The 14,918-nt window shown below is 42.4% G+C and overlaps 1 protein-coding gene across 2 annotated transcripts in view; it reads left to right on the top strand.

Moving 5' to 3' along the window:
• tsen2 (TSEN2 tRNA splicing endonuclease subunit) overlaps positions 1 to 6,318 on the top strand; it is a 28,622-nt gene extending 22,304 nt beyond the window's left edge. For both annotated transcript variants that reach the window (XM_038983285.1, XM_038983284.1), the window contains exons 10-11: positions 5,428 to 5,517; positions 5,901 to 6,318. In XM_038983285.1, coding sequence (XP_038839213.1) covers positions 5,428 to 5,517; positions 5,901 to 5,960 — 150 coding nt within the window. In that variant the 3' untranslated portion in view covers positions 5,961 to 6,318. The remainder of the gene's footprint in view (positions 1 to 5,427; positions 5,518 to 5,900) is intronic.
• The last annotated feature ends 8,600 nt before the right edge of the window (positions 6,319 to 14,918 follow it).

Below are 14,918 nucleotides of genomic sequence, written 5' to 3'. Positions count from 1 at the left end.
CTACCTGGGTCCAGTCCACCATAGAATTACAATGTTATTTCTAATTTAATTATTTGTATACACCCCTACTTAGTCTTGGGGCATATTCATGGCGGTATCTTCCCTTAATACTTCCCTTAATACAATAACATATACATTCTCATAACTAGGTAACTATAAGTCAACCGTATGGTATTCCAGGAGTTGAAGCTGTGCTACCTCATCTACCCATTTCACCTGACAGATACCTCTGACTGTTGTACACATAAATAAGATGTAGAAATACACTGAGTGGACAAAACATGAAGAAAACCTTTCTAATATTGAGTTGTATTATAGTTAGTATATGCAGTGTGTAGTATATATTATGGTAAGTATATGGAGTGTGCAGTATGTCGTCTATGTAGTAGTTAGTAGATGTAGGGTATGTATATGTAATGTGTAGTATATAGTCTATGCAGTAGTTAGTATATGCTGTGTGTAGTGTGTGTATATTATGGTAAGTATATGGAGTTTGTAGGATGTTAGCTCCTGAGGTGCTGACCTGTAATAACCACTGTGATTATTATTTGACCATGCTGGTCATTTATGAACATTTGAACATCTTGGCCATGTTCTGTTATAATCTCCACCCGGCACAGCCAGAAGATGACTGGCCACCCCTCATAGCCTGGTTCCTCTCTAGGTTTCTTCCTAGGGTTTTTCCTAGCCACCGTGCTTCTACACCTGCATTACTTGCTGTTTGGGGTTTTAGGCTGGGTTTCTGTACAGCACTTTGTGACATCAGCTGATGTAAGAAGGGCTTTATAAATACATTTGATTGAAATTTGATGTAGTCTATGTAGTGTGTAGTATATACACTGCTCAAAAAAATAAAGGGAACACTAAAATAACACATCCTAGATCTGAATGAATGAAATATTCTTATTAAATACTTTTTTCTTTACATAGTTGAATGTGCTGACAACAAAATCACACAAAAAGGATCAATGGAAATCAAATTTATCAACCCATGGAGGTCTGGATTTGGAGTCACACTCAAAATTAAAGTGGAAAACCACACTACAGGCTGATCCAACTTTGATGTAATGTCCTTAAAACAAGTCAAAATGAGGCTCAGTAGTGTGTGTGGCCTCCACGTGCCTGTATGACCTCCCTACAACGCCTGGGCATGCTCCTGATGAGGTGGCGGATGGTCTCCTGAGGGATCTCCTCCCAGACCTGGACTAAAGCATCCGCCAACTCCTGGACAGTCTGTGGTGCAACGTGGCGTTGGTGGATGGAGCGAGACATGATGTCCCAGATGTGCTCAATTGGATTCAGGTCTGGGGAACGGGCGGGCCAGTCCATAGCATCAATGCCTTCCTCTTGCAGGAACTGCTGACACACTCCAGCCACATGAGGTCTAGCATTGTCTTGCATTAGGAGGAACCCAGGGCCAACCGCACCAGCATATGGTCTCACAAGGGGTCTGAGGATCTCATCTCGGTACCTAATGGCAGTCAGGCTACCTCTGGCGAGCACATGGAGGGCTGTGCGGCCCCCCAAAGAAATTCCACCCCACACCATGACTGACCCACCGCCAAACCGGTCATGCTGGAGGATGTTGCAGGCAGCAGAACGTTCTCCACGGCGTCTCCAGACTGTCACGTCTGTCACATTGGCAGACGTGATTGGCAAATTCGCCACTGGCGCCCTGTGCTCTTCACAGATGAAAGCAGGTTCACACTGAGCACAGGGCGCCAGTGGCGAATTTGCCAATCTTGGTGTTCTCTGGCAAATGCCAAACGTCCTGCACGGTGTTGGGCTGTAAGCACAACCCCCACCTGTGGACGTCGGGCCCTCATACCACCCTCATGGAGTCTGTTTCTGACCGTTTGAGCAGACACATGCACATTTGTGGCCTGCTGGAGGTCATTTTGCAGGGCTCTGGCAGTGCTCCTCCTGCTCCTTCTTGCACAAAGGCGGAGGTAGCGGTCCTGCTGCTGGGTTGTTGCCCTCCTACGGCCTCCTCCACGTCTCCTGATGTACTGGCCTGTCTCCTGGTAGCGCCTCCATGCTCTGGACACTACGCTGACAGACACAGCAAACCTTCTTGCCACAGCTCGCATTGATGTGCCATCCTGGATGAGCTGCACTACCTGAGCCACTTGTGTGGGTTGTAGACTCCGTCTCATGCTACCATTAGAGTGAAAGCACCGCCAGCATTCAAAAGTGACCAAAACATCAGCCAAGAAGCATAGGAACTGAGAAGTGGTCTGTGGTCACCACCTGCAGAACCACTCCTTTATTGGGGGTGTCTTGCTAATTGCCTATAATTTCCACCTGTTGTCTATTCCATTTGCACAACAGCATGTGAAATTTATTGTCAATCAGTGTTGCTTCCTAAGTGGACAGTTTGATTTCACAGAAGTGTGGTTGACTTGGAGTTACATTGTGTTTAAGTGTTCCCTTTATTTTTTGAGCAGTGTATTATTTTAAGTATGTAGTGTGTAGGATGTAGTCTATGTATATGTAATGTGTAGTATATAGTCTAGGTAGTAGTTAGACTATATACTACACATTACATATACTATGTTCTGGGATTGATTTGCACTTTTCGCACCAAAGTACGTTCATCTCTAGGAGACAGAACGCGTCTCCTTCCTGAGTGGTATGACGGCTGCATGGTCCCATGGTGTTTATACTTGCGTACTATTGTTTGTTCAGATGAACGTGGTACCTTCAGGCGTTTGGAAATTGCTCCCAAGGATGAACCAAACTTGTGGAGGTCTACAATTTTTTTCTGAGGTCTTGGCTAATTTCTTTAGATTTTCCCATGATCTCAAGCAAAGAGGCACTGAGTTTGAAGGTAGGCCTTGAAATACATCCACAGGTACACCTCCAATTGACTCAAATTATGTCAATTAGCCTATCAGAAGCTTCTAAAGCCATGACATCATTTTCTGGAATTTTCCAAGCTGTTTAAAAGCACAGTCAACTTAGTGTATGTAAACTTCAGACTTCCAACTATACATGTCAATCTCTCATGGCTCAAAGTAGAGGAGAGATTGACCTCATAACGACTTGTTTCTGTGAGAAGTATTGACATGCTGAATGCACCAAGCTGTCTGTTTTAAACGACTAGCACACAGCTCAAACAGCCCAGTTAATGTTAGTGCATGGGTATCTGCATTGTGTCCCGCCACCCACCAACCCCTCTTTTATGCTACTGCTACTCTCTGTTCATCATATATGCATAGTCACTTTAACCATATCTACATGTACATACTACCTCAATCAGCCTGACTAACCGGTGTCTGTATGTAGCCTTGCTACTTTTACAGCCTCACTACTGTATATAGCCTGTCTTTTTACTGTTGTTTTATTTCTTTACCTACCTGTTGTTCACCTAATACCCTTTTTGCACTATTGGTTAGAGCCTGTAAGTAAACATTTCACTGTAAGATCTACACCTGTTGTATTCGGCACACGTGACAAACTTTGATTTGACAATGCCAGGTGTCTGACCTCCTCCCTATAGGCTGTCTCATCTGTAAACTTAATGATGGTGTTGGAGTCTGGCTTGGCCACGCAGTCGTGGGTGAACAGGGAATACAGGAGGAGACTAAGCACGCACCCTTGAGGGGCCGCCGTGTTGGGGGTCAGCGTGGCAGATGTGTTACCTACCCTTACTACCTGGGGGCGGCCCGTGAGCTTTGTGGGCTCTATGGTGTTGAATGCTGAGCTGTAGTCAATGAACAGCATTCTCACGTAGGTGTTCTTTTTGTCCAGGTGGGAAAGGGCAGTGTGGAGTGCAATAGAGATTGCGTCATCTGTGGATCTGTTGGGGTGGTATGCAAATTGGGGTGGTTCTAGAGTTTCTGGGATGATGGTGTTGATGTGAGCCATGACCAACCTTTCAAAGCACTTCATGGCTGCAGTCATTTAAGCAGGTTACCTTGGTGTTCTTGGGCACAGGGACTATGGTTGTCTGCTTGAAACATGAAGGTATTAGAGACTGGGTCAGGGAGAGGTTGAAAAAGTCAGGGAAGACACTTGCCAGTTGGTCAGCGCATGCTCTGAGTACACATCCTGGTAACCCGTCTACCCCTGCGGCCTTGTGAATGTTGACCTGTTTAAATGTCTTACTTACATCGGCTACGGAGAGCGTGATCACACAGTCATCCGGAACAGCTGGTGCTCTCAAGCATGCTTCAGTGTTGCTTGCATCAAAGCGCGCATTGAAGTCATTTCTCTGTTCATAGGAGTAACAACATGAATTTGTGCATGTGGCAGAAGTAATGCGGTGCGACTTGTTTCGCCATTCCTTTTTTGTCAGTGGAGGAAAGGGAGAGCGGAGGGATGTTGAGAGGCGGACCCTCATCTGCTGCTCTCTCCCTCCGCTGAGGGAGATGCAGGCACCATCAGCCCAGTAAAATAAAAAGCAAATTATTTACATGTATGCTCACTCAGCTGTGCCTCACAAGTAATACAACAACTGATCTATTACCGGTGTGATCACCTCCAATTTTGAAATATATATTTTTGAAATGGCCTGAACAACCATGCATTGGCAGGGCAATTCAAGCAAAGCTAATATATTGGGCCTACAGCCTACTGCACAAACCTCATTGATAGATTAATGTTGCATAGGCTTACGTTATTTAAGTCATGTTAAAACAAAATCTGAGCGGTAGATCTCGGCTTGCAATTTTGACTCGGTGATCTTGACTCAAAAGGTTGGTGACCACTTTTCTAAAGTTTTCCATGTTAACACTATCAATGTTTCCTTTTACTTTGGCAATTGTAATAGAATCAACACAATATTAGCCACCGAAACAAAACAAACTATGCAAGAGATCTTGTTGTAGGCAGAATGTATAGGTGTAGGATTCTATTGCATTGACATGCACTACTCAGCCCCTACACAGACCAGTGCGGCATAACCAATCAGAGCTGCAGTAGGCCTATATGCAAATAAACCATTGCCATATATGGATCTGTGCCATTTACTTTGAACTGGACTGTGTTTACAGCATAGGCGGTCATGAGTGAATGCGCCTGTTTGAGATCAAAGCGAGATGTTATGGGATCCATTGTTTTTTGTGGTAGACCACTCTGGTAGGCTTACATTATGATCAATAGCCACAGTAGCCTACTTGGCCTCTGTTAAAACTGTAACTTAAAGCGGGTACAGCCTTAGTGTTTACAGTAAAACTGTAACTTAAAGCGGGTACAGCCTTAGTGTTTACAGTAAACGCACGCTGGAAGTTGCACAGAATTTTCACAACGTTCAAGTTTGCACTCAGAAGATCTGAAATTTGCTCTGTCCCGAAAATAATTTGAAGGAACATTGAGCACTACATCCAATGGATTTGGATACTGCTTTAGTGCTGATTTCTGCACTATTAGTAAAGATGTGATCAATACATTGTGGATGATTCCTGTCTGTGTGTTGTATTCTAGGACTTGATGCTGTGCTACGTCATCTACCCATCTCACCTGACAGAGGAACAGCTCTCCTCTCCAGACTGTCTCTGCAGGGTCACAGTTCAGGTACGACTTCTGCCTAACCCTTTCTCTGTTAACTCTTCTCTGTTAACTCTTCTCTGTTAACTCTTCTCTGTTAACCCTTCTCTGTTAACCCTTCTCTTCTCTGTTAACTCTTCTCTTCTCTGTTAACTCTTCTCTGTTAACCCTTCTCTTCTCTGTTAACTCTTCTCTGTTAACCCTTCTCTTCTCTGTTAACTCTTCTCTGTTAACTCTTCTCTGTTAACCCTTTCTCTGTTAACCCTTTCTCTGTTAACCCTTTCTCTGTTAACCCTTTCTCTGTTAACCTTAACCCTTTCTTAACCCTTTTCTCTGTTAACCCTTTCTCTGTTTTTTTCCCCTCTACCTGTCATCTCTAACCTCTTTCTCTCTAATCTGTTGTTCTTTAGGAGATTATTTTAAGCAGATGGATATCATCACGAGAGCGGACAGAGACGGACGACATATGACTTATTTTTTTTTGTCTGCTGTGTAAATATACAGCTCCTTCAGAAAGTATTCAGCCCCTTTGACTTTTTCCACATTTTGTTGTTACAGCCTGAACTTAAAAATGGATAACATTTCGATTTTGTGTCCCTGGCCTTAACACAATACCCCATAATGTCAAAGTGGAATTATGTTTTTTAATAAAAATGTAAACTGAAATGTCTTGAGTCAGTAAGTATTCAACCTCTTTGTTATGGCGATCCTGAATCGTTTCAGAAGTACACATGTTGCTTAACAAGTCACATAAGTTGCATGGACTCTGTGTGCAACATGATTTTTGAATGACTACGTCATCTCTGTACTACACATGCAATTATCTGTAAGGTCCCTCAGTCGAGCAGTGAATTTCAAGTACAGATTCAACCACAAAGGCCAGGAAGGTTTTTCAATGCCTCGCAAAGAAGGGCACTTATTGGTAGATGTGTAATAAAAAATACATTTTAAAAGCAGACATTGAATATCCCTTTGAGCATGGTGAAGTTATTAATTACACTTTGGATGGTGTATCAATACACCCAGTCACTACAAAGATACAGGCGTCCTTCCTAAGTCAGTTGCCGGAGAGGAAGGAAACCGCTCAAGGATTTCACCATGAGGCCAATGGTGATTTTAAAACTGTTTAATGGCTGTTTGGGGCAAGTCCAACACATCACTGAGTACTACTCTTCATATGTTCACGCATGGTAGTGGCTGCATCATGTTATGGGTATGCTTGACATCGGCAAGGACCAGGGAGTTTTCTAGGGAAAAAAAGAAACAATAGAGCTAAGTACAGGCAACATCCTAGAGGAAAACCTGGTTCTGTCTGCATCCTAGAGGGACACCTGGTTCGGTCTGCATCCTAGAGGGACACCTGGTTCGGTCTGCATCCTAGAGGGACACCTGGTTCGGTCTGCATCCTAGAGGAAAACCTGGTTCTGTCTGCATCCTAGAGGGACACCTGGTTCGGTCTGCATCCTAGAGGGACACCTGGTTCGGTCTGCATCCTAGAGGGACACCTGGTTCGGTCTGCATCCTAGAGGGACACCTGGTTCGGTCTGCATCCTAGAGGGACACCTGGTTCGGTCTGCATCCTAGAGGGACACCTGGTTCGGTCTGCATCCTAGAGGGACACCTGGTTCGGTCTGCATCCTAGAGGGACACCTGGTTCGGTCTGCATCCTAGAGGGACACCTGGTTCGGTCTGCATCCTAGAGGGACACCTGGTTCGGTCTGCATCCTAGAGGGACACCTGGTTCGGTCTGCATCCTAACACATACTGAGAGACAAATTCACCTTTCAGCAGGACAATAACCTAAAAAGGAAAAATATACACTGGAGTTGTTTACCAAGACGACATTGAATGTTCTTGAGTGGCCTAGTTACAGTTTTGACTTAAATCAGCTTGACAATCTATGGCAAGACTTGAAAATGGCTATCTAGCAATGATCAACAACAAACTTGGCACAGCTTGAAGAATTCTAAGAAGAATATTGTGCAAATATCGTACTATCCAGGTGTGCAAAGCTCTTAGACTTACCCAGAAAGACTCACAGCTGTAATCGCTGCCAATGGTGATTCTAACATGTATTGACTCAGGGAGCTGAATACTTATGTAAATGAGATTTCAGTATTTCATTTTCAATAAATTGGCAAAAATGTCTAAACATGTTTTCACTTTGTCACTATGGGGTATTGTGTGTAGATGGGTGAGAAAATAATTATTGAATTCAGGCAAACACAAAATATGGAATAAGTCGAGGGGTGTGAATACTTTCTGAAGGCATTCCATCCATTTCAATGATTGGTTTTCAGTGGAATTTAGTGTTGTTCCTTAACATGTGAAAGTATCAATAAACATTTGTTTTTGAACATGCTTTTGAACAGAACTTTTTCTGTTTGAAGTGAAAGTAAAAATCCAGATTGATTAAAAATATGATTATAATTTGTCTTGTTTTAATCAATTAGCTCTGTGTGTAATATGATATCAAATGTATTTATATAGCCCTTCTTACATCAGCTGATATCTCAAAGTGCTGTACAGAAACCCAGCCTAAAACCCCAAACAGCAAGCAATGCAGGTGTAGAAGCACGGTGGCTAGGAAAAACTCCCTAGAAAGGCCAAAACCTAGGAAGAAACCTAGAGAGGAACCAGGCTATGAGGGGTGGCCAGTCATCTTCTGGCTGTGCCGGGTGGAGATTATAACAGAACATGGCCAAGATGTTCAAATGTTCATAAATGACCAGCATGGTCAAATAATAATAATCACAGTAGTTGTTGAGGGTGCAGCAAGTCAGCACCTCAGGAGTAAATGTTAGTTGGCTTTTCATAGCCGATCATTAAGAGTATCTCTACCGCTCCTGCTGTCTCTAGAGAGTTGAAAACAGCAGGTCTGGGTCCGGTGAACAGGTCAGGGTTCCATAGCCGCAGGCAGAACAGTTGAAAATGGAGCAGCAGCACAGCCAGGTGGACTGGGGACAGCAAGGAGTCATCATGCCAGGTAGTCCTGAGGCATGGTCCTAGGGCTCAGGTCCTCCGAGAGAGAGAAAGAAAGAGAGACTTAGAGAGAGCATACTTAAATTCACACAGGACACCGGATAAGACACTGGATAAGACAGGAGAAGTACTCAAGATACAACAAACTGACCCTAGCCCCCCGACACATAACCTACTGGAGGCTGAGACAGGAGGGGTCAGGAGACACTGGCCCCATCTGATGATACCCCCGGACAGGGCCAAACAGGAAGGATATAAGCCCACCCACTTTGCCAAAGCACAGCCCCCACACCACTAGAGGGATATCTTCAACACCAACTTACCATCCTGAGACAAGGCCGAGTACAGCCCACAAAGATCTCCGCCACGGCACAACCCAAGGGGGTCATTTATGAACATTTGAACATCTTGGCCATGTTCTGTTATAATCTCCACCCATGATCTCCATATAATTTGTCTTGTGTTAATCAATTAGCTCTGTGTGTAAAGTGATGGTTTCTAGAGGAGACCTGGGTAATTCCCAGTGTCAGTATCCCAGTGTTCTAGTGTAGAAAGACAACATGGCCTCACAGTCAAATCACATTTTATTTGTCACATTCTTTGTAAACAACAGGTGTAGACTAACAGTGAAATGCTTACTTATGGTCCCTTTCCAACAATGAAAGGGAGAGAAACATTATAGAAAGATAACATGAGGAATAAATACACAATGAGTAACGATAACTTGGCTATATGAATCTTTTTCCCAATGCAGCCAAAACCCCGTTATATTCAGAGAGCCGCTCTACAACGCTTTGAGCCTCTCCAAGTCCGGAAGTGAATATCACGTAGCGTGAAATTTCAGTCACTGATTAATAACATTTGCCCTTGTATTTCAAGATTGAAAAATATAACAATGTCGTGGACCGAGCTAGCCATTAACGTCCCTTAACGCTCAAAGACAGATTCGATGGCTGGAGCATAGTGTATTCCACTGAATGACTAGCTAATAAATATAATAACATAATGTGGTGGACCGAGCTAGCTGTTAACATCCCTTAAAACCTGTTGAGGACAGAGGGCGCTGTTTTCACTTTGGGGGAAAATCGTGCCCAATTTAAACGGCCTCGTACTCAATTCTTGCTCGTACAATATGCATATTATTATTACTATTGGATAGAAAACACTCTCAAGTTTCTAAAACCGTTTGAATTATATCTGTGAGTAAAACAGAACTCATTTTGCAGCAAACTTCCTGACAGGAAGTGGAAAATCTGAAATCGATGCTCTGTTCTAGGGCCTGCCTATAAATGTCCTTGATATTTATTAGTATACATGCACTTCATACGTCTTCCACTAGATGTCGACAGGCAGTGAGAGAAGAAATGGAGTGTATAACTTGATCTGGGGTCGAATAAAAGCTCTTTACATGACGTGTCACCAGTTTCCTGTTTTCTGGAGCGTGCGAGAAGGGACCTGGTATTGCCTTCTGAAAAGCTGTCGCTATAGACGACTAATATCTCCGGCTTTGATTTTATTTGATAAATGTGACAATATCATCGTAAAGTATGTTTTTTCAATATAGTTTTATTAGATTATTGAAATTTATTCGGGACGTTAGGCGTGTTGCGTTGTGTGCCTTTGTTCAGGAAGGAGAGCTTCGCGCCACTTTGCTAGCTTTCCGTGCTAACTGACTGGAGAAGAGGACATTCTAAAACCAAACAACGATTGTTCTGGACAAAGGACCCCTTGTACAACATTCTGATGGAAGATCATCAAAAGTAGGACCCATTTTATGATGCTATTTCATATATCTGTCGAACATGTGAAATAGTAGTTTGCGCCCAGATTTTGGGCACTCTCTCGCTATAACTAAGCTGGATGTCGTAATGAAGTTATTTTTAGAATTCTAACACGGCGATTGCATTAAGAACTAGTGTATCTATCATTTCCTATACAACATGTATTTTACATTTAAGTATTTTCTAGTAACGTTTATGAATAGTTATTTGGTCAGAATAGTTGAGTGTCATAAAAATATCCGCACATTCTGGGAAAAAGATGCTACGTTAGCACAATGTATAACCACTGATTTCAGCTCTAAATATGCACATTTTCGAACAAAACATAAGTGTATGTATAACCTGATGTTATAGGACTGTCATCTGATGAAGGTTTATGAAGGTTAGTGAAAATTAATATCTTTTGCTGGTTTATTCGCTATCGCTATCGCTAACGTGCCTTGATGAATGAATGCGGTAGTGTGGTAAGCTATTGTAGTAAGCTAATATAATGCTATATTGTGTTTTCGCTGTAAAACACTTAAAAAATCGGAAATATTGGCTGGATTCACAAGATGTTTGTCTTTAATTTGCTGTACACCATCGATTTTTCAGAAATGTTTTATGATGAGTATTTAGGTATTTGACCGTTGGTGTCTGTAATTACTCTGGCTGCTTCGGTGCTATTTCTGACGGTAGCTGTGATGGTAGCTGCAATGTAAAACTGATTTATACCTCAAATATGCACATTTTTCGAACAAAACATAGATTAATTGTATAACATGTTATAAGACTGTCATCTGATGAAGTTGTTTCTTGGTTAGTTTGGTTGGTTCTTGGTTAGTTAGGTTGGCTTTGTGCATGCTACCTGTGCTGTGAAAAATGTCTGTCCTTTTTTGTATTTGGTGGTGAGCTAACATAAATATATGTGGTGTTTTCGCTGTAAAACATTTTAAAAATCGGACATGTTGACTGGATTCACAAGATGTGTACCTTTCATATGCTGTATTGGACTTGTTAATGTGTGAAAGTTAAATATTTCTCAAAAATATTTTTTGAATTTCGCGCTCTGCCTTTTCAGTGGAATGTGGGAGGAGTTCCGCTAGCGGAACCCCGGTGCCAGACAGGTTAACACTCAGACAGATTCAATGGTTGGAGCATAGTGTATTCCACTGAATGATTAGCTAATAAATATTTGAGAAATTATGAATAATAAGCACATGCTTTTACCTGATAATAGACTACTAATGATAATATAACAACTTCAAATACCGACCTAGTAACGTTAGTCTCGGTTAACTTAGCTGACCTTCAATTGAGTGAATTCAGCAGAGTTCTCTGAGACATATTTACAACTTATTGAAACTCTGAAAATAAATACATGGGCAAATGTTACCAAACATGATAATAGGCCTGCATTACTGTAGGCAGCTAACTGTTAAATTACACTTTCCATCCTCACCTTGGAAGGTCTCTGCGCTGGTAGCCTGAGAGTGAGACACCGCTAGCCAATGGGAGCGTAGTAGAACGCCCCTCTGAATAACGGGGCGTGGTTTTGGCTTAACTGTGTTGGGACGCTGGCTGTATACATGCGGTACCAGTATGTGCAGGGGTACAAGGTAATTGAGGTAGATGTGTACATCTAACTAGGAATAAAGTGACCGATAGGAAACCGTACCAGCAGCTTATGGGCGGCAGGTAGCGTAGCGGTTAAGAGCATTGAGCCAGTAACCGAAAGGTCACTTTGAATCTCCGAGCAGACTAAGTGAAAAACCTGTCTGTGCCCTTGAGCAAGGTACCCCAATTGCTCCTGTAAGTCACTCTGGATAAGAGTGACAAAAATGTAAAATGAGTCAAAGTTAGTGCAAAAAGGATCAATGCAGATAGTCTGGGTAGCTATTGGTTAACTATTTAACTAACTATTTAGCAGTGTTATGGCTTTGGGGTAGAAGCTGTTCAGGGTCCTGTTGGTTCCAGACTTGGTGCGTTTGTACTGCTTGCCATGTGTTAGCAGAGAGAACAGTCTATGACTTGGGTGGCTGGAGTCTTTGACAATTTTTAAGGCCTTTCTTTGACACCACCTGGTATAGAAGTCCTGAATGTAGAGGCCTTCACGGGTCCAAAAAGTTGGACCCGTTCCAAAATGGATCTGGGGCTTTCTTGTCTGGAACCAGTATGCATAAATTAGTTTATATGTTTAAATATTGAGACCCGTTCCGAACGGACCCGAGAACAACTAGACCCGTTCCATATAGACCTGGTCAGATCCAGACCAGGGCTGATCCGAGTGAGGGAGCAGCAGAAAAGTACATTTTTAAGCTATTAACCTCAAAGTATTTTTTAAGATGGTCATACCATGGATCATTTGGCTATTTGATTTGGAATTTTAGGACCCCTGTATAATAAATAAATAAAAATTGATAGAACATTGAATTTAGCCTTTACTACTATAGCCAATAGAAACGCACTGAATAACACATTCAGAAATCTCAAAACAGACAGTCCCCCCAAAAATCATAGGTTTTGAAGTGTGTCCTATATCTAGGAGATATAAGAAAGCTCAGGAAATATTTTAGTTTTTTGGACACATATTTAACCCTTTTTTTTGTTGATGCAAAACTACCTCCATACTTCTATTAATAAAAAAAAAACTGTTACCGAGTTACCTTCAGAAGAGTCCCATGACTCTTGTGGGGGTCGTAGAGCAAAACGGAGATAGTGTTCGTGAGAATCTCCCGTTTCCATAGTGGGGTCATATTATACTGAACAAAAATATAAATGTAAGGTGCTGGTCCCATGTTTCATGAGCTGATATAAAAGATCCCAATTTTTTTTCCATATGCACAAAAAGCTTATTTCTCAATTTTGTGCACATATTTGTTTACATCCCTGTTCGTGAACATTTCTCCTTTGCCAAGATAATCCATCCACCTGACAGGTGTGGCATATCAAGAAGATGATTAAACAGAATGATCATTACACAGGTGCACCTTGTGCTGGGGACAATAAAAGGCCACTCTAAAATGTGCAGTTTTGTCAAACGACACAATGCCACAGATGTCTCAAGCGTGCAATTGACATGCTGACTGCAGGAATGTCAACCAGAGCTGTTGCCATAGAACTGAATGTTAATTTCCCTACCATAAGCCACCTCTGACGTTGTTTTAGAGAATTTGGCAGTACGTTCAACAGGCATCACAACCACAGACCACGTGTAACCATACCACGCCAGCCCAGGACCTCCACATCCAATTTCTTCACTTGCGTGATCGTCTGAGACTAGCCACCCGGACAGCTGATGAAACTGTGGGTTTGCACAACCGTAGAATTTCTGCACAAACTGTCAGAAACTGTCTCAGGGAAGCTCATCTTTATTTTATTGTTATTTCACCTTTATTTAACCAGGTAGGCCAGTTGAGAATAAGTTCTCATTTACAACTGCGACCTGGCCAAGATAAAGCAAAGCAAAAACAACAACACAGAGATACACATGGGATAAACAAACTTACAGTCAATAACACAATAGAAAAATCTGTATACAGTGTGTGCAAATGAAGTAAGGAGGTAAGGCAATAAATAGGCTATAGTGGCGAAGTAATTACAATTTAGCAATTAAACACTGGAGTGATAAATGTGCAGATGATGATGTGCAAGTAGAAATAATGGTGTCCAAAAGAGCAGAAAAACTAAAACAAATATGGGGATGAAGTAGGTAGTTGGATGGGCTATTTACAGATGAGCTGTGTACAGATGGGCTATGTATCTGCGTGCTCGTCATCCTCACCAGGGTCTTGATCTGACTACAGTGGGTAAATGCTCATGTTCGATTGCCACTGGCACGCTGGAGTAGTGTGCTCTTCATGGAAGAATCCCAGTTTCAACTGTACCAGGCAGATGGAGTGTATGGCACCATGTGGGCGAGCGGGTTACTGATGTCAACGTTGTGAATAGAGCGGGGGGGGTTATGGAATGGGCAGGCATAAGCTATGGACAACGAACACAATTGCATTTTATCAATGGAAATTTGAATGCACAGCGATACCGTGATGAGATCCTCAGGCCCATTGTAGTCATCCGCCGCCATCGCCTCATGTTTCAGCATGATAATGCATGACCCATGTCTCAAGGATCTGTACACAATTCTTAGAAGCTGAAAATGTCCCAGTTCTTCCATGGCCTGCATACTCACCAGACCCGTTGAGGGTTACTCTGGCTTGACGTGTACGACAGCTTGTTCCAGCTCCCACCAACATCCAGCAACTTCTCACAGCCATTGAAGAGGAATGGGACAACATTCCACAGCCTGATCAACTCTATACGAAGGAGATGTGTCGCGCTGCATGAGGCAAATGGTGGTCACACCAGATACTGACTGGTTTTCTGATCAACACCCCTACTTTCTTTTTTAAGGTATCTGTGACCAACCGATACAGTTGAAGTTGGAAGTTTACATACACCTCAGCCAAATACATTTAAACTCAGTTTTTCACAATTCCTGACATTTAATCCTAGTACAAATTCCCTGTTTTAGGTCAGTTAGGATCACCACTTTATTTTAAGAATGTGAAATGTCAGAATAATAGTAAAGAGAATGATTTTTTTCAGCTTTTATTTCTTTCATCACATTCCCAGTGGGTCAGAAGTTTACATACACCAAATTAGTATTTGGTAGCATTTCCTTTAAAT

This window comes from Salvelinus namaycush, unplaced genomic scaffold, assembly GCF_016432855.1.
Source record: "Salvelinus namaycush isolate Seneca unplaced genomic scaffold, SaNama_1.0 Scaffold157, whole genome shotgun sequence".
NCBI classification, from domain to species: Eukaryota; Metazoa; Chordata; class Actinopteri; order Salmoniformes; family Salmonidae; genus Salvelinus; species Salvelinus namaycush.
Note: the sequence above shows the minus strand (reverse complement) of the source record. Positions and strands in the feature narration are given on the sequence as shown.